Here is a 20282-nt window from a genome sequence, read left to right on the forward strand (position 1 = left end):
ATATGCATACACCACCTTTCTGTTTTTTAATTTTTTGGAATTTATTGAAACAATAGATTTTTTAAATTTCACTTCACACATTTGGACTATTTTGTGTATGTCCATTACATGAAATCCAAATAAAAATCCATTTAAATTACAGGTTGTAATGCAACTGTCACGCCCTGGCCATAGAGAGGTTTTCATTCTCTATTTTGGTTAGGCCAGGGTGTGATTATGGTGGTCATTCTATGTTTGTATTTCTTTGTGTTTGGCCGAGTGTGGTTCCCAATCAGAGGCAGCTGTCTATCGTTGTCTCTGATTGGGAATCATACTTAGGTAGCTTTTTTCCCACCTGTGTTTTGTGGGTAGTTGTTTTCTGTTTTGTGTCTGCACCTGACAGAACTGTTTCGTTTTGTTCTACTTTGTTATTTTGTTTCAGTGTTCAGTTTGATTAAATATCATGAACGCTTACCACGCTGCACCTTGGTCTCCTTCTACTTCATACGACGAGCGTTACAGCAACAAAATAGGAAAAATGCCAAGGGGGATGAATACTTTTGCAAGGCACTTTAGATCCCTTTTGTAGGTTTCTTCTTTCACTGAGCCAAAATTGGTTCCATATAGAACCCCTTTAAGGGTGCCATTTATTAAGCAAGCACAGAACCCTTTTTCTCTAAGAGGCTACACAATGTGGTTTGAGGAGGCTGCAGTATTTTCAGTGATTAGGGTGAATGTGTGGGAAGGGGGGGGTATGTGGTAAACGGATGTGAGCATGTAAGCAGCACTAGATGTCAAGTGCTAGATTATAGTCAATACCACAGGCGGTTCTGCAGCTGTAGCCAGGTATGATATGACCTATGCTCACATCTGACGACAAACAACAGAGAGAACCATTGAACAGAGGTAGGATCAGTTCAGATCCCGTCACCCACAGCCTCCCTGACTCACATGGTTAAGAAGGACAGTCTATAGGCCTTATGATTTATCACCTTATGATAGTGATGTAATGTATCCCACCACTGTGCTTCTAATTCCATTGCAGAAACAAAATTGTATATTTCAGAGCTGAAAAATGTATATATGGTATACAATATTGATCAGAAAATATTAAAATATTATACATTGTTATTTGTTTTTCTCTACATTCCCTTCAGATAATCTTTGCAGTGGCGTCATTAGGCCTGGGCTTCCAGTGTGTGTGTGTGTGTGTGTGTGTGTGTGAGAGAGAGAGAGAGAGAGGGTACGGTAAGAGTGTTTGGGTACTGTGGGATTCTTTAATCAGTTTGGCTCATTGGACAGGTCAGAGTCTAAACTGTGAAGGGATTGGCATGAATTTGACAGCATATTACAGACAGCTTTGTGGCGAGTAAAATTCAGTATTTCATATTACAGTACAGTACACCTACTGTAATATAAAAACAGTATTAAAGCAAGTACTGTGTAATGACACACTGTACAATACCCTAAAATTGACTGTATTGTACTGTAAAAAGGTAAATGCTACCGTAATCGGAATTAATGAAATTCATTGAGGGGAGGGGTTTGTATTTCACAGTATTTAACTGTAATTACAAGGGATTGGTACAAGCAGGTTGGCTGCTAGTTAAAGTGTTTACACATTACAGAATATTAATGGATTTGGTGTTTAAAATCACTTGCACTTCAAGAGGCCTCTTTACAAGGCATGCCTCAAAATATGTTAATGAACTAGAAACAACATTTAACCCAATCCTGCGGGGTGCGGTGGGCTGCCTTAATTGACATTCACGTCACCGGCGCCTGGGGAACAGTGGGTTAATTGCCTTGCTCAGTGGCAGAACAACATATTTTTACCTTGTCAGCTTGAGGATTCTATCCATCAACTTTTCGGTTACTGGCCCAACGCTCCTACCCGCCAGGCTACCTGCCGCCATTGAGGTTTTTGGCAATTCACTGTAGATGTATCCTACATGACCAAAAGAATGTGGACACCTGCTCGTTGAACATCTCATTCCAAAATCATGGGCATTAATATGGAGTAGGTCTCCCCTTTGCTGCTATAACAGCCTCCACTCTTCTGGGAAGAATAAGACTGTGACGTAACAACATTTGGAAAAAGTTATGGGGTCTGAATACTTTCTGAATGCACTGTAAGCTACTAGCGCTTTGTTATGTACTATGTGATAACACAAATCAATTATAAATTTATGTCCCATTAAATGTTTTATGTGAAACGTATTATTGCATAATGCATAGAGAAACGTATACATAAAATAATTTGTTTTCAGTCAGCTGCACATTCTGCTAAGCAGCTGCTTGAATTGCTCAACGGTACTACTTTATTTTAATATTGTTTCATTTGTAGCCAACATTACTTTTTTTCTGAATTACACCTTCATTGAAAAAAAGTACAAAAATCCAAATGCTATGAAAAAAATTAGGACCTTAATTGATTGAATTATATATTTTTTATTTATAATTCATTTACATTTTTTATATAATAATTTATATGCATACTTGCTTTCGAGTTTTCTATTTGAACAAGCAAATACAACTCACTCAAGAACATGACTGGTCAATATTCCTTATAAAACAAAAGTTTTACACTGTTTAAATTTGATTCACTAGACTACAATAGTGTGTTTCAGAGAAGACACTACTCATTTTAATCTAACATTCATTTTTATTAACCTCCTTATTAGATCAGTTTGATGTGAGACTTTAAATGTTTCAACACGTTCTCCATTTCAGCATTTACTGTTATTTATTATTCTCGGAAATCCCAGACGTGCTGGAACATTGGTACAGTACATCTGACCAGAGAGACTAGTTATTTCTATGTGTTCCAAGTAAACATTCTTCCAGTAGGTGCAGCTCTTCAAGAGAGCCTTATTTCCTGTTCTTTAGTGTTGAAGCTGAAGGGTTAACCTCCCCAGGCTCCCAAAGACATGGCCACTCCCCAGTCTCACTGGTGAAATAGGAGCCCTGTGTTTTTAGACAATTCCTCTTACTGCTCCCATCATGGCCGTGCATCTGGCCCAGAGTGCGATGCAGAGGAGCGGCCGCTGGCTCCTGCTGTGCCCCACAGCCCCAGCTCTGGTCTGCACCAGGTGGGTAGGAGGCACCCGTTCTCCCTCCAACACCCTACCATCCACCTCCCAGGGTAAGATTCGGACCGCAGATGACCTCCCCAGGATCAAAACCCGGGATATGTTTTACAGAATGTTTGTCAAAGGCTACTACAACCGCCTACATGAGCTACAGGTACAGTAAAAAGGCTATGCCCTCTATGGAAATGTGTGTTTTTTAAGTGTGCTCTCTGTTTTTTATGGTGGCTGCTGATATTTACCCCTCTCTATGTTTTGGGTACAGTAAGTTTCCGATACCTTACTGTGTGTTTCTCTGTTACTGCTCACTAACTAGAGTTGAAACATGAGATCTGTGTGAGGCGTTTGTGTTTAGTCAAAGCTGACCCACAGAGACGGTTATGGTGCATAGAGGAGAGTACAATGGATTTAACCCAGTGGGCTAACAGGTATTCTCTTACATGCAGTGTTTACCTTCTCCAAGAGCTGCCTTTTCTTTGGAAATACTATCCCAAGTGCCATCTCCATTGACACAGCTAGGATTACAAAAGGGCAGAGGTTTAGATTTATTTTGCCAGAATGCATGTTGAGGGGTTTGTTGACCCCATTTCCAAATATCAAATCAAAATAAAATAAAATCAAACTTTATTTGTCACACTCGCCGAATACAACAAGTGTAGACTTTACCGTGAAATGCTTACTTACAAGGCCTTAACCAACAGCGCAGTTCAAGAAGAGTTAAGAAAATATTTACAAAGTAGACTAAAATAAAAAGTAACACAATAAGAATAACAATAACGAGGCTATATACAGGGGGCACCGGTATCGAGTCAGTGTGCAGGGGTACAGGCTAGTTGAGGTAATCTGTACATGTAGGTGGGGGCGAAGTGACTATGCATAGATAACAAACAAACAGCGAGTAGCAGCCTACTACAAAGGGGGGGGGGGGGGGGGGGGGTCAATGTAAATTGTCCGGTGGCGATTTTATGAATTGTTCAGCAGTCTTATGGCTTGGGGGTAGAAGCTGTTGAGGAGCCTTTTGGTCATGGACTTGACGCACCGGAACTGCTTGTCATGCGGTAGCAGAGAAAACAGTCTATAACTTGGGTGACTGGAGTCCCTGACAATTTTATGGGCTTTCCTCTGTCACTGCCTATTATATAGGTCCTGGATGGCAGGAAGCTTGGCCCCAGTGATGTACTGGGCCGTTCACACTACCCTCTGTAGTATGGTCAGATGCCGAGCAGTTGCCATACCAGGCGGTGATGCAACCGGTCAGGATGCACTCGATGGTGCAGCTGTAGAACCTTTTGAGGATCTGAGGACCCATGCCAAATCTTTTCAGTCTCCTGAGGGGGAAAAGGTTTTGTCGTGCCCTCTTCACGACTGTCTTGGAATGTTTGGACCATGATAGTTCGTTGGTGGTGTGGACACCAAGGAACTTGAAACTCTCGACCCGCTCCACTCCAGCCCCCGTCGTTGTTAATGGGGGCCTGTTCGGCCCACCTTTTCCTGTAGTCCACAATCAGCTCCTTTGTCTTGCTCACATTGAGGGAGAGGTTGTTGTCCTGGTACCACACTGCCAGTTCTCTGACCTCCTCCCTATAGGCCATCTCATCGTTGTCGGTGATCAGGCCTACCACTGTTGTGTTGTCAGCAAACTTAATGATGGTGTTGGAGTTGTGTTTGGCCACGCAGTCGTGGGTGAACAGGGAATACAGGAGGGGACTAAGTACACACCCCTGAGGGGCCCCAGTGTTAAGGATCAGCGTGGCAGACATGTTGTTGCCTACTCTTACCACCTGGGGGCGGCCTGTCAGGAAGTCCAGGATCCAGTTGCAGAGGGAGGTGTTTAGTCCTAGAGTCCTTAGCTTAGTGATGAGCTTTGTGGGCGCTATGGTGTTGAACGCTGAGCTTTAGTCAATGAACAGCATTCTCACATAGGTGTTCCGTTTGTCCAGGTGAGAAAGGGCAGTGTGGAGTGCGATTGAGATTGCGTCATCTCTGGATCTGTTGGGGTGGTATGCGAATTGGAGTAGTTCTAGGCTGTCCGGGAGGATGCTGTTGATGTGAGCCATGACCAACCTTTCAAAGCACTTCATGGCTACCGACGTGAGTGCCACGGGGCGGTAATCATTTAGGCAGGTTACCTTCGCTTCCTTGGGCACAGGGACTATGGTGTCCTGCTTGAAACATGTAGGTATCACAGACTCGGTCAGGGAGAGGTTGAAAATGTCAGTGAAGACACTTGACAGTTGGTCCGCACATGCTTTGAGTACACGTCCTGGTAATCCATCTGGCCCAGTGGCTTTGTGAATGTTGACCTGTTTAAAGGTTATGTTCACATCGGCTACCGAGAGCGTTATCACACAGTCATCCAGAACAGCTGGTGCTCTCTTGCATGCCTCAGTGTTGCTTGCCTCGAAGTGAGCATAAAATGGCATTTAGCTCATCTGGTAGGCTTGCATCACTGGGCAGCTCACGTCTGAGTTTCCTTTTGTAGTCTGTAATAGCTTACAAGCCCTGCCACATCCGTGGAGCGTCAGAGCCGGTGTAGTAGGATTCAATCTTAATCTTGTATTAACGCTTTGCTTGTTTGATTGTTCGTCTGAGGGCATAGCGGGATTTCTTATAGTCCGGATTAGTGTCCCGCTCCTTGAAAGCGGCAGCTTTAGCATTAAGCTCGATGCAGATGTTGTGTGTAATCCAAGGCTTGTGGTTGGGATATGTACGTACAGTCACTGTGGGGACGTCGTCATCGGTGCACTTATTGATGAAGCCGATGACTGAGGTGCTTTACTCCTCAATGCCATTGGATGAATCCCGGAAAATATTCACAGTCTGTGCCAGCAAAACAGTCCTGTAGTGTAGCATCTGCGTCATCTGACCACTTCTGTATTGAGCGAGTCACTGGTACCTCCTGCTTTAGTTTTTGCTTGTAAGCAGGAATCAGGAAGATAGAATTATGGTCAGATTTGCCAAACGGATGGTGGGGGAGAGCTTTGTATGCATCTCTGTTTGTGGAGTAAAGGTGGTTAGGATTTTCCCCCCCTGGTTGCACATGTGACATGCTGGTAAAATTTTGGTAAAACTTATTTAAGTTTTCCTGCATTAAAGTCCCCGGCCACTAGGAGCGCCGCTTCTGGGTGAGCATTTTCTTCTTTACTTATGGCCTTATAGAGTTGGTTGAGAGCGGTCTTACTGCCAGCTTTGTTCTGTGGTGGTAAATAGATGGCTACGAATAATACAGATGAGAACTCTCTTGGTAGATACTGTGGTCTACAGCTTATCATAAGGTACTTCAGGAGAGCAATACCTCGAGACTTCTTTAATATTAGACATCGCACACCAGCTGTTATTGACAAATAGACACACACCCCCACCCCTCGTCTTACCAGAGGTAATCCCGCTAGCTCTATATTGTCCGTATCTTCGTTCAACCACGTCTCGGTGAAACATAACATGTTACAGTTTTGAATGTCCCGTTGGGGGGATAATCTTAATTGTAGGTCATCAATTTTATTTTTCAATGATTGCACGTTAGCAAGAAGAACGGATGGCAGTGGGAGTTTACTTGCTCGCCTCTGGTATTCTCAGAAGGCTGCCCGATCTGTGGTCCCTTTTCCGGCGTCTTTTCTTCATGCAAAAGGTATGGATCTGGTTCTGTTCCAGTGAAAGCAGGATATCCTTCTCGTCGGACTCGTCAAAGGAAAAAGTTTCTTCCAGTCCGCGGTGAGTAATCGCTTTTCTGATGTCCAGAAGTTATTTTCGGTCATAAGAGACAGCAGCAACAACATTATTTACACAATAAGTAAAAAAGCAAGTTACACAAAATGCAAAAATAAAAAAATAGCACAATTGGTTGGGAGAATGTAAAACGTCAGCCATGTTCCTCGGCGCCATCTTAATCCATAAAAGTGATATTTTCAAAAAGTGATATTTTCAGTTACATAACAATGTGGAACATCCTGAATGATAGAGATGTTTAGAAATGTGTGTACTATAAAGTATACTGTATGTAACACCCTGAGTTTTTCTTCCTCCGCAAATGCTAGTCTCTCTCTCTCTCTCTCTCTCTCTCTCTCTCTCTCTCTCTCTCTCTCTCTCTCTCTCTCTCTCTCTCTCTCTCTCTCTCTCTCTCTCTCTCTCTCTCTCTCTCTCTCTCTCTCTCTCTCTCTCTCTCTCTCTCTCTCTCTCTCTCTCTCTCTCTCTCTCTCTCTCTCTCTCTCTCTCTCTCTCTCTCTCTCTCTCTCTCTCTCTCTCTCTACTAGGTGTATGAGAAACAGCTGTACGGCCCCATGTACAAAGTGGGCATGGGCAGGTTTAACTCCATTGCCCTCAACAGTGTGGAGCTCCTGGAGGAGCTACTTAGGAAGGATGAGAAGTTCCCCAGCCGAGGAGATATGTCCCTCTGGACAGAATACCGGGACCTGAGGGGCATCGGCTACGGCCCCTTTACTGAGTAAGGCTCAGGGATGGCCACTGTCTCCTGACAGGTGGTGACAATGACATCCCTGTACATTGCTGGTCTTTTGCCTCAACCAATTGATAGCTTCGCCATCTGATGGCAGGCAGTGATGAGATCACATAAGAGAGGGACATAGCAGTGGGAAATGGAAAACAGTTCTATTAGAGTGTTGTACATACACAGTACATGTCTTATAATCACACCCAGGGACATAATTGATACACTAGTGCTCTGTCACGAAAGAGATTGCCACAGATAGTGATCAATAGTGATCCAGAAAGGCTGTGTCATTAACCATTTCCATAGGCCATGCAAGTGTGCAAGGCAGGAAACATGACCTAAGACTTACACAGCACAGTTTGCACTGGGAGTTTCCTTTTGGAACCATCAAACTGTATAAGCCTACAGCCATCTTACTTGGCCTAAGCAGCCATCTATCTTAGTGAGATTTGATATGCATATCAACATAGATGTTTCAAACAGATAAGCACGGCAGACATTCTGACTACATTTCCCCAGTTGTGTTCTCCAAATGCTGCAAGACCTGTTAGACCCTTTGTAGGTCAAAGTCCAGTCATGTGAATCAAACGGATGCTGAAAGAGTAAAGCCATATAAATGAGCAGTAATGCGCTATATTCCAATATGTGCCAAACGAATCTAAATGTATTATCCTGCCATATCATTGCTTTTGCTGTGAATGTGCTGTGAGTGTGTCATGCAGTGCCTGATATATTATGTTTTCTGACAGGGAAGGGGAAAAGTGGTACAAGCTGCGGACTGTGCTGAACAAGCGCATGATGCACCCCAAAGACTCGGTGCAGTACGGAGACGTGGTCAACGAGGTGGTCAGTGACCTGATCAAGAGGATCTACCACCTGCGCCGGATAAGCCCGTCGGGAGACCTTGTGACCAACCTGTCCAATGAGCTCTACCGATTCTCTCTGGAGGGTACGTGGAAATCCTGCCTGTGTGTGAGGGGACGATTCTTTCACCCTTATTTCTAGTTCATTTTAAGTTAAATGATAAAGAATCAGGTATAATGCTATATAACTAATGGTAAGCATGTGTGAGGCTCATGTAGGCTATCGCCATGCATAACATTTTCAACTGTCTCAAACTGGCTGTTATTTCGTCCAACTCATTGAGATGATTATAAGACACATCCTGGTCTCAGAGCACTTCTTATTATTCTGTACGTAAATCCGAGACACTACATTTCGTATAATATGTTATGTTTCGTATGGTATGTATTAATTTGTGAATGTCCATCATCCATTTCATATGATAGTTACGAGTTACAATTAATATGATATGTTACGAATTACAATTTGTACAATATGTCACGAATTGCAATTTGAACAACATTTTACGATTTTGCAAAACGTATGATATGTTACAAATTCGAATGTGTTGTTGCTAATGTTAGCTAGATGGCTAACGCTAATGTTAGCTAGCTGGCCAACATTAGCTAGGCATGGGTTTAGGGTTAAGGTTAGTGTTAAGGTTAGGGGAAGGGTTAGCTAAAATAGTTAAGGTTAGGGTTAGGGAAAGGGTTAGCTAACATGGTAAGTAGCTGCAAAGTTGCTAAAACATAATAAGTAGTTGAAAAGTTGGTAATTATCTAAAATTCTAAAGTGTACCTCCTTTCGTTTTCGTCTTAAGTAACCTTCTGTCTTATGTAACCATGCTTAAAGTAACATATCATATTAATTTGAGTGTACCAGATTTACATTTACTATTTTACGTCTAGTCTATGAGACCAGGCTGCATGATAATCTTACAATGCATTACAACTGCATGATAATGCATTACACTTGAATGCTAGAAGTAAAGTGTTGTTTTATAATAATACGTAAAATGATGCTTTACGTAGTGTCTGACATCTTAGTATATCAGATGTACAGATAATGCTAATCACTACCTCTGGCGTACTGTAGGTAGAGGCTAAGAGCAAGTGAGAATACATTCAGTAAAAAAAAAAATCTAATCTGTAACCTACCTCTCAAAGTGTCTAATTATGGAAAGTGTCTAGTAAACGATATATAACAAGACAAAGAGAAGATGCACACAAATACAACACAGCTAGCAGACAAAGCAGTGGAAGAACTGAAGGTCTTCATTCCACCAGACAAGCAATCCCACCAATGTGTTATTCCATTGAATAGAGGAGCATTCTGATGATCTCATTGGATAAATTGACTGGATCAAACAGCATTCAACTGGACCAAAGAAAATTGCGATTGAAATGGATTCCCTTGGACAAACTACAGAACGAGCATCCACTCGAGCTTGAGCGTTAGACAATGTTGAATCCGGAGCTACAGACATTGTCGGAATCTTCGGGAAAGGGAAAACGTGTTTGTGGTCTCTAGCAACAGCTTTGCTGGACTGTGGTCGAAATGGATGATAGTTCTGATGGTATGGGTGTGGATGATGAAAGTCAAGGACGTGGATGGTCTGTGGTGAAGAGTAAAAGTAAAAATAATGGCCCTGCTATAAGCGCTGCTGACAACAGTGGCACATCTAGTGTTGCGAGCGTGAAGAGTGTGAAGGTAGTGAAAAACTAAAGTAATGATGTGTCGGAGAGGAAAGTTGTAATCGCGTTTGATGCAACCATAGGGTCTCATCTACACCTTGTGTCACGGATCCCTCATTGCTCATTCCGTGCACCAGTTTCGGAGGTCTACGTCACCGGCCTCTAGGAACTGAACTGTGTCATTACGCACACCTGGTCCACATATTCTCCCCTGATTAGTAATTGTATAAGTGTGCCCTTTGTTCACCATTGTCTTGTCGATTATTGTTCCAATGTCCGTTGTTCGTGTGAGTACCTGTGCTGTGTTGTTTTGGCTTTCGTGCCGCTTGTATTGCACAGATGATTACGGATCTCGTCCCGTGTATTTATTCGAGGTACTCCTCGCTCTTTTGTTTGGGTCTCAACCCTGTGTTTGTTTGGTCTTCGTTCCCTTGCCTTTTACATGGCACGCTGTAATTTGGGTAGGTATAAAAAAAACTATTACTCATTTCCGCGCCTGTCTCCCGATCCTTATACCAACGTGACACCTTGTTCGATTAACCATTACCACTAAGAAAGAGATAGGTGAAGTCACATTAGCCCGGTTCATTGGTAATGGTAGACTGTTAATATTTTGTGCAGACCATGTTCTGCAAGGGAATATTCAGAAAATGAAAACTCTCAACGGGAAGAAAATCACAGATCAGGCCCCTGGAGCTTCGGCTAAGCTGAGGGGGGTCATTTCTGGAGTTCCACTATCTATAGATTTTATAAAATAAAATGTCGAGGCGGTTCAGTAAGAAAGAAGGGCAGAGAAGTGAAAGCCTGTCAGTACTCAATGTTTGATAAGGTTTTGCCTAAGAAAGTACAGATGGGCTTCCTGGCTTTCACTGTTAGAGAGTTTGTCCCACCTCCATTAAGGTGTTTTCTAATGCCAACGAATGGGATATGTAGCATCTCTGTGCAAATGAAAAAAAAGATGTGCCAAGTGTGGAGGGGAACATGATTATGGTGAATGTGGGAACAATGTCAACGTTAACTGTTATAATTCTGGGGGGGAACTCAGCAGAGCATTTAGTGGATACCAGGTGCAGAAAGAGGTTAGAGGGCCCCAAAGATATAAAATCACTCATAATGTCTCTTATTCAGAGGCTGCAAGGCAGATTGGTGGAACTATTAGGCAGAATGATGGAGATAACAGGGTTACTCCTGGAATAAGTGGACCTGCTGTAGGAAATCTTGCTCTCACAAATGTGTCATGTCAAAGCACACCTTGTTTGTTAATCAGATTGACTTTATAGCCTTCATTGGAAAGCTTACCATTCTGACTGCGTTTGTCGAAAGACGAACTGCCAAGTTGAAGACCATTGTGGAAGCAGCAACAGATTATCATTAAGTCTGTCAAGAGAACTGCACAGAGACAGTTCTGCTCTACAATAGGCAAGGGTACTGAGCTGGGATAAGTATGGTCTATGTTGAAGAAGATGACTGGAAGAAGCAAGTCCACTCGAATTCCAGTTTTGGTTGTGGGTCAAAAAATGTCCGTAACTGATAAATGAAAAGCTGACCTGTTGGGGAAGACATTTGCTAGGCTACATAGTGGGGTTACTTTGGACGAAGTATATAAGTAACGCAGGTGTGAGTTTTTAAATTCTCATGTTAATGTGTGTAAGAAAAGGGATACTGTTGACTCTTTTTTTGGATGCTGATTTTACCATACATGAGATGCGTTCAGCCTTCATAGGCTGTGTCACAAGTGTAGAGAGGAGTAGGCAGGAGGCAGACGCAAGTTTAGAACTACTGAGTTTATTAAAGCACTATATATATATATATATATATATATATATATATATATATGAAAGCGGGATGAAACCCAAAGTGTAAAATAATAAAGTACTCAGGAAATAGTAGGAGAAATTCCTCTCAGGAAAACAAGCAACATTTACAATGACCGACAAAGGCAAATGACAGAGGGAGTATACATACAGTGATAGAGTGGGAATTTGGAACCAGGTGTGTGTAATGATGACGAGACAAGTCCGGGGTTGATGAGTGAAGGGCGTTTGCCAGCAGCAGGTTCGGCAGCAGCTAGAAGGTCGGCGATGCCGACCGCCTGAGCTGGACAGGAGGGGGAGCCAAAGCGAAGGCCCCCGCACATTGACTCGGTACCGGTACCCCTGTATATAGTCTCTTTAATAACATTTTATTGTGTTACTTTTTCTTGCTTCGTTTATTTTAAGAATTGCAAACATTTTCTTCCTTTAAAAAATAAATAAAACCCTGCATGGTTGGTTAAAGGCTTGTAAGTAAGCATTTCACAGTGAGGTCTACCTACACCTGTTGTATTCGGCGCATGTGACAAATACAATGTGATTTGATATGACCAGTGTCTCCACTTCACAAGAAAGATGAGGCTACACTGTGTTCAGTTGAGACAATTAGCAGTTTGCATCATTGGATCCTGGGGTTGGTTGAGTAATCAATGTGTCTTTTATGATAAGTCTGTCCGGACCTGGGATATCTTTCACCCAATGGATTGTCGTTACAACTGCCTATCTGCCATTTGCTGGGATGTACAGAATGTGACCTCAAACTCAACCTATCCATCGTCCTGTCTCACTACCAGACTCTCTGTATCCAGATCAGGAATGCATATGTGATGTAGCCTGGCGCTCTCTCTTGACTCCGCATTCTTGAGATCCTTAATGTCAAAGGCTGTCTGCCCCCGATTTCTCCCTGGCACCTTCAAGGGGCTGTCCAGTGTGAAGGCACTTTCTCTTTTCTGTGAGCTAGTGTTACAATTCATCCCTTCCGTCCAACACATTCAGTGACCTGGCTAATATGGAGGAACTGTCCATTCAGAACTACGGGCTTTCTGTGATGTTAATGGACGTAATGGGGGAGTCCCTGTTTTGAAGAAAATCACAGTCAACAGCTGTACACAGGAGCTTTCTGATTTGCTATGCAGGATAGTCGATATATCACGGTCATTGACGACCCTGGACTTTGAGTCAAAGGGGATTATCATTTTGTGACGCCAAAATTGCTCAGACACAAAAGGAGCCATTCTTGAACTTTCTATCATCTGGAGAAAAAAAATGTTTTCATTCCCTATTGCACATAATTTATCGAAAGGAGCATTCAGAAGCTTTGAAAACATTTCATCTCTCGATTTGCCCGACATTGGTGAGCTACAGACAGCTTCTGCAGTCTAGAATCAGCAGAATAGATACTTTTTACTTTGACGAGGAAAACATTTCCTTTCAATCAATTTGTGAAACGCAAATTTTCAATGACACCAATGTTGTTACTTAATCCTAAATGCAGGAACAACTACGCAACATCTGAGAACAGTTTACTTGGCCTGCACAGCTTGGAAACCCTACTGCTGTATGATAACCCACATATACATATTGAAGCATCTGCATTCATCCACCTTACTTTGCTGAAGGAAGTACATTTGGATTTTCGCCCTCCAACCAGTGAGTTAGAGACAAGTGTGAATCCGACACACATATTTGGTGTCTTCCCTCAAGGTCTGACTCACATGAACATTACCTCCTGGTGTCCTCTTACCATCATTGTCAGCAACAGAGCCCCAAAACCAGGCTTTGCCTTAAAACTCAGCTCTCCGTCGACTGTGATCTTCCAGGACTGCTGGAGGTCATGCTTTCGGGTCAGTTGTCTACCTCAATGTCAAGACAGGACAACTCCTGTGTGGGTCTGACTTCTTTGACCTGTACTTCACCTCCCTACAGGAGTTTGAATTTCAGTTGGTTTCCTCGACAGAGTTTGGACATGACTGACCTAAACAGACTAGTGCAGCTGAGTGATCTGAAGCTAATGAACGTGGACCTCATCGCTCAGCCAGCACTGGGCGTCATGTTACGATGACCTGACCAGGCTGGAGAGCTTGAGTCTCATCTACTGTAGAATCCTTCCTCTGGGGGAGGAGTTGAGCAGAGACCTGCACTTCCTCAGGCTCCTATATGTGGATGTGACAGAGGAGTTTAGTGTGATGGAGAACTTCCCAGAACCTGACCAGCCATAGGTATGTGGAGTTCAACTATCCTCGCCTGCACTGCAGCTGTGAGAACGCCTGGCTGGAGAACTGGGGCCAGGGGACAGAGACAAATCCAGGTCATCATATGGCATGCTGGGGAGCTGGCAATACGTGTAAAAATTAAGATTGCATCCAGAGTTTCACCAAGAGGCCAACTCTTCCCTGGACATGGGATTTATCCTCTTCATATGCACTTCCATGAGCCTGCTCCTCTTGAAACTTGTGGTACTGCTCAATCAGCTGGCTGGAGACTACCTGCTGGCCCTCTGCCACATCGTTTGCGGCTGGATGGAGGAGGCCGTGCGGAGGCCCAACCCCAGGGAGCGATACCGCTACAATGCCTTTGTGTCATGTAGCGGCAGAGACGAACACGGGGTGGTGTAGCATCTGCTGCCAGGCCTCAAGCAGAGAAGTTCTCCGTTCCTGCGTCTCAGTCTGCACAACAGCGACTTGTTGTGAAGGTCATTGTGGAAAACATCACAGACAGCCTCTATGGCAGTGGCGTCTGGTGAGTCATCACTACTCACCGGCGCAGTAACTGGTGGTCCTTGGAGCTGTGACTGGCCACGCTCCATCTGCTGGTGGGGCACAGGGACATCCTCATCCTGGCCTTCTTGGAGGACATCCCTCCTTGTCAGCTCTCTACCCACCACAGGCTGGCCAGGCTGGTCAAGACTAGGACCTACCTGGACTAGCCCCAGGACCCGACCCTGCAGCCTGCCTCCTGAACCAGCCAATGGACAGCAACAGTTTCTATTTCTAATTTTAAGACCAGCTTTAATATTGCAGATAGATTGTAGGTTCTATCAATGTAAGCATTGGCATAATTTGTAATCCCTTTATTTAACGGACAACAATATTTCTACTGCTACTTACTGCTATACGGTTATCTTAATGGTTATTTAATATTTACACAAATGTGAAAATGTGAAGATGTTTGTTTCTCTTCCTTCCTCCTCCATACCTACTTATCACAACAGGGGTATTCAACATTTACAGACCTGTCTTTTTACATTTTAACATGTGCTACCCGTTTTTGCTAAATACTTTTACTTTATTTTTTGTTATCTTGTTTGATATTTTGTGTTTTTTTGATTTGCCTCCCTATAAGAGGAAAGCCTGATGTCTTTCAGAATATGTGGGTCTTTACAGCATTTAAAGCAAAATACTTTTGTGAGGGTTGGTTTTAGTAAAAGTAAGTTACTACGTACAGCTCTGGTCCATCAAGTGAGAATTGCCTGCATCCGTTTCAGTGATAAATATCTCATCTCTGTTCTTCAGGAATCTCTTCCATCCTGTTTGAGACACGGATCGGCTGTCTGGAGGAAGAGATCCCGGTAGAGACGCAGGACTTCATCGACTCCATCGCTCAGATGTTCTCCTACAGCATGCCGGTGGCCATGCTGCCTAAGTGGAGCCGCAACATCCTGCCAATCTACAGGCGCTACATCGCTGGCTGGGAGGGCATCTTCAAATTCTGTGAGTTATTTAGGACAAGACATTCCGTTCATACCTTCTCAAGAATTTAAAAAGCATTGGATTGGAGAGTGCATTGTGATATTGGACCTATTAGGTCACGTAGATCAGTGGTTCCCAAACTGAGGGGTCGGCATGCCCCCCCCCAAAAAGTATATTATTATTATATAAAAACAACATTTTAAGCAACTCAGTCCAGCTTTAAACGTCCTCTTCCTCTAGCAGAATGCATAAGGTGCAATTTCAAAATTGGGTAGTGCATCATCAGTTCCTCTTGTCATGTCAGTCATTGCGTACCTTAGAGAGATATTTATAACTTGTCAGAAGTGTCCAGATCAACTAGCCCATTTTTTAAATTTTGTTTTTAAGCACTTAGATTTTGTTGTCATTTTTTTGTCACTGAAATATCACAGGAATACACATTAGACATGGCAAAATGTATAGAAATGCAAGAAAATTTGCTTTAAAACTGCAAAATTATCTCCACCAACAAGAGGGGTGTGAACCGTTTGTGTCATGAACAGTGCTTGTGCCCTTAGAAATAGACCCGCAGGGGTTGGCGCGGGATGTTCTCGAATGCTGGACGTGAAAAAGTTTGGGAACCCCTGAGGTAGATAATGCTGGACTTTTTCAGCTGGGAAGTTGATTGACATGAAGATGGAGGCAATTCAGAAGCGAGTGGATACAGACCAGGAAGTCGAGGGAGAATATTTAACGTACCTCCTCTCCAACACCAAGATGACCAACAAAGAGGTGTACGGCAGCGTCGCTGAGCTGCTATTGGCTGGAGTGGACACGGTTAGCAAATCCATGGAGCTTCACTACAATTTCGATGTGTTGTACCGTAAGGGCTTGTATTCACTAACACTGTTGTTGTTGTTGTTGTCATACTTGAAGACATCCAATACCATGATGTGGGCCATGCACCTGCTGTCCAGGGACCCCAATGCGCAGGACACCCTTTATCAGGAGGTGTCCCACTGCATACCAGGAGACAAGATCCCATCTGCCCAAGACGTTAACCGTATGCCGTACCTCAAGGCCGTCATCAAGGAAGCACTAAGGTAAGAACAGTGGAAGTGGTTGGGTACATCAGGGTTTCCCAAACTTGGTCCCCCCCAGGATCAAGCGTTTTGGTTTTTAACTTAACACTACAGCTGTGTAGTCATAGGGCAAAAAACAAAACGTGCACGGGGGGTTGGTGGGGTGGGGGGTATACATCATGAGTATGTTTGCCTAATTTTGCTCTTGTATGTCAGCATTGATATTTTCTTTGGAAAGGATTGAGTTCTTGAAAGTTCCATTACCTTTCTCTAACACAATGTTTGGTGTATGTCCTGTTTACCAGAATGTACCCTGTGGTCCCGATGAATGCACGCATCATGGTAGAGAATGATATCATAATTGGAGGACATTTCTTTGCCAAGAAGGTTAGTCTAGCTTTAGGGGAACAATCAACATATTCACTTTAATGGCCTAAAAATGGCCCAACCATTGAAACAAAACACCATTTGAATTCATGTAAATTATGCCTTTGTCGAAGTAGTGCTGTAGCAATTAATTCCCTCCCTGATGTCTTGTGTCTGTAGACTTCGTTTACAATGTGTCACTATGCCATCAGCCAGGATGAAAAGACATTCCCAGAACCATCGAAGTTCAAGCCCGAACGATGGTTGAGGGATGGCCGAGTTCGACCAAACCCATTTGGCTCTATACCATTTGGGTTTGGGGTTCGGGGCTGTGTTGGTCGTCGTATAGCTGAACTGGAGATGTACTTGGCTCTGTCACGGGTAAGAGCCAGAGATTTTATACCTGAGTGTCATAGGGAAAAGTATAGAATGTGGATAGCAGCACCGCGGATAGCAGAGTTGATCAACAGTCCTAGCAGGCTAGGCTACTTCAATCACTAGGCTACATGCGATTGTAGCCTACTAGACTTATTCTACTGTTAACAAACTATTGGAACAACTCATAGCCTACCTTATTATCCTCCGTAGCCAATGTCCACAGAGGAGCTGTCATATTTTCAATCAACTGCAGCCTGAATGTGATCCCGACAGGTGAACCAAATGCTTTTATATACACTGCTGTAGATGCTTGACCAAGCTGCGCAGTAACAGGCTACTTGTCTTGCGCGGCAAGTTGGCACCTTTGAACTCACCATCATCAGGCTACTTATTAAAAGTATTGAAGAAACGTGTATTGCACATTGGGTAGTCCCACAATGAAAAGTTTGCCTTGGCTTCCATTGCTTTTCAGTTACAAATTGCTTCCCTCCCATTTGCTTTTCAGTTACAAATACAATGAAGGCCTAGGTGGACATTATAATCACACTTTGTCGTGAATTACATTAAAATACAAAAACAGAACATACTGTACATGTTTAAGCTACTGCAGCCAATTCCAATCGTGTGTATACCCTATGGTGTATCGTTTCATACATTTTGTGGTAGGTGGTGGAGGCATGAACTTGGTGTGGTCAATGAGCCTATCAGACATGGATGTTAAGTGAACATGGCTACCCCTGAAGAGACCCAGACAATGACAAAAATATATATTTTCTCTCCCCCAGATAATCAAGCTGTTTGAAATCAGACCGGACCCCAGCATAGGAGAGGTGAAAGCCCTCAATCGCACCGTCTTAGTAGCAGACAGACAAGTCAATCTGCACTTCATGGAGAGGACAAACAAAGCTACGCTTTGATTTGTTAAAGCTGTGGGTGATCGCCGTGTACCCAAGTAGCAATGCTATGAAGGCCTTCAATATATCTATTGTTGAATTTAAATAAACATACATAAATAGGTTGACATTGTATTGAACGCAGGGGCAAGCTGGACTGAAACGGCAACTTGTTACACTCCAACCTAATACTGTTGTATTGAAGGTTTGTTTTCGTAGTTTCTGGGGTTCAGCTTTACTTCCCTACTTATGTTGGTAATTCTGAAAAGGCTTTACAATGGCTTGTTATTATGTACAATATGAATTGCTATATCTAGACCAAACTATTCTCTATTTTGTTGATGAAAATGTATTTTCTTACTATGGAAAGTATTTTCTATTTCTGTCAATAAATTCACTACAGTGATGTTGTATTTCTTGATATCTGCGTCCCCCTTTGTGTGTGTGAGTGAGTAGGCCTGCTTAATTTTTTTTTATAGTACTATGTATACTTCAATCCCTCCATCTGTGAAGTTGTTCAATTTCTTATGTGGATGTTTAACTTCATACAGGTGCACCAAAACCACATATTGTGGTTGATCAGTCACAAAATCAGTCATTGGTACCTGTCAGGGATGCTGCAATAATGTCCAGCAGATGGCAGTAGCATACCAGTCACCAGGAAGTACAATTATTGATGGTGTCAAACAACTGCAGTAGCTACACATGTAGGACTTGTCATACTGAGGTCTGGATATTCACGATGCATGACTGCAGTGCACGAATTGAGTACCACAGTATGAGTCATATTACCCATAAAACCTAGCGGTAAAACCTGGAAATGGTTCCAATCGTTTTTTCACCATTCATTTTTGCGTTGGGGATTTCAGAACTACTTCATACACCACATGACCAAAAGTATGTGGACACCTGCTCGTCGAACAACTCATTCCAAAATCATGGAAATCAATATGGAGTTGGTCCCCCATTTGCTGCTATAACAGCCTTCACTCTTCTGGGAAGGCTTTCCAGTAGAAGTTGGAACATTGCTGCGGGGACTGACTGATGCCACAAGAGCATCAGTGAGGTTGGGCACTCATGTTGGGCAATTAGGCCTGGCTCGTAGTTGGTGTTCCAATTCATCCCAAAGGTGTTCAATGGCATTGAGGTCTGGGCTCTGTGCAGGCCAGTCAAGTTCTTCCACACCGATCTCAACAAACCATTTCTGCATGGACCTTGCTTTGTGCACAGGGGCATTGTCATGCTAAAACAGGAAAGGGCATTCCCCAAACTGTTGCCACAAAGTTGGAAGCACAGAATTGTCTAGAATGTCATTGCATACTGTAGCATTAAGATTTCCCTTCACTGGAACATTCTGGAATTTTCAACCTGTCCCTGACTGAGACTGCAATACCAACATGTTTTAAGCCGACCACCATAATCCCTGTGCCCAAGAACACTAAGGTAACCTGCCTAAATGACTACCGACCCGTAGCACTCACGTCTGTAGCCATGAAGTGCTTCCAACATTTTGTTACGTTACAGCCTTATTCTAAAATTGATTAATACATGTTTTCCCCTATTCAATCTACACACAATACCCCATAATGACAAACCAAAAACCAAAAACAGGTTTTTATACATTTTTGCAACTGAAATATTACATTTTCATAAGTATTCAGACCCTTTACTCAGTACTTTGTTGAGGCACCTTTGTCAGCGATTACATCCTTGAGTCTTCTTGGGTATGACACTACAAGCTTGGCACACCTGTATTTGGGGAGTTTCTCCTATTCTTCTCTGCAGATCCTCTCAAGCTCTGTCAGGTTGGATGGGGAGCGTTGCTGCACAGCTATTTTCAGGTCTCTCCAGAGATGTTCGATCGGGTTCAAGTCTGGGCTCTGGCTTGGCCACTCAAGGACATTCAGAGACTTGTCCCGAAGCCACTCCTGCGTTGTCTTGGCTGTGTGCTTAGGGTCATTGTCCTGTTGGAAGGTGAAGGTCCGCCCCAGTCTGAGGTCCTGAATGCTCTGGAGCAGGTTTTCATCAAGGA

General features: G+C 43.3%; 1 protein-coding gene and 2 pseudogenes across 1 annotated transcript; all 3 read left to right on the forward strand.

Moving 5' to 3' along the window:
* Positions 1-2950: 2950 nt before the first annotated feature.
* Positions 2951-18671, forward strand: LOC139546984 (sterol 26-hydroxylase, mitochondrial-like). Its single transcript, XM_071355991.1, has 9 exons — positions 2951-3225; positions 7319-7509; positions 8265-8464; positions 15376-15573; positions 16205-16368; positions 16468-16634; positions 16919-17000; positions 17160-17360; positions 18143-18671. Exons 1-9 carry the CDS (start codon positions 2983-2985, stop codon positions 18272-18274), a joined length of 1578 nt encoding a protein of 525 aa, XP_071212092.1. The 5' UTR covers positions 2951-2982; the 3' UTR covers positions 18275-18671.
* On the forward strand, positions 12440-13139 carry LOC139546985 (uncharacterized; annotated as a pseudogene).
* Positions 13333-14822, forward strand: LOC139547252 (toll-like receptor 13; annotated as a pseudogene).
* Positions 18672-20282: the final 1611 nt, after the last annotated feature.

The sequence above is a fragment of the Salvelinus alpinus genome, chromosome 20, assembly GCF_045679555.1.
Source record: "Salvelinus alpinus chromosome 20, SLU_Salpinus.1, whole genome shotgun sequence".
NCBI classification, from domain to species: Eukaryota; Metazoa; Chordata; class Actinopteri; order Salmoniformes; family Salmonidae; genus Salvelinus; species Salvelinus alpinus.

What these genes read in the sequence shown, in the direction of transcription:
- LOC139546984 (XM_071355991.1), top strand. Translation starts at nt 2,983, where the DNA reads ATGGCCGTGCATCTGGCCCAGAGTGCGATGCAGAGGAGCGGCCGCTGG. An exon ending in GGCTACGGCCCCTTTACTGA is followed by an intron (nt 7,510 to 8,264) that starts GTAAGGCTCAGG and finishes GTTTTCTGACAG; the next exon opens with GGAAGGGGAAAAGTGGTACA. An exon ending in TATTGGCTGGAGTGGACACG is followed by an intron (nt 16,369 to 16,467) that starts GTTAGCAAATCC and finishes TCATACTTGAAG; the next exon opens with ACATCCAATACCATGATGTG.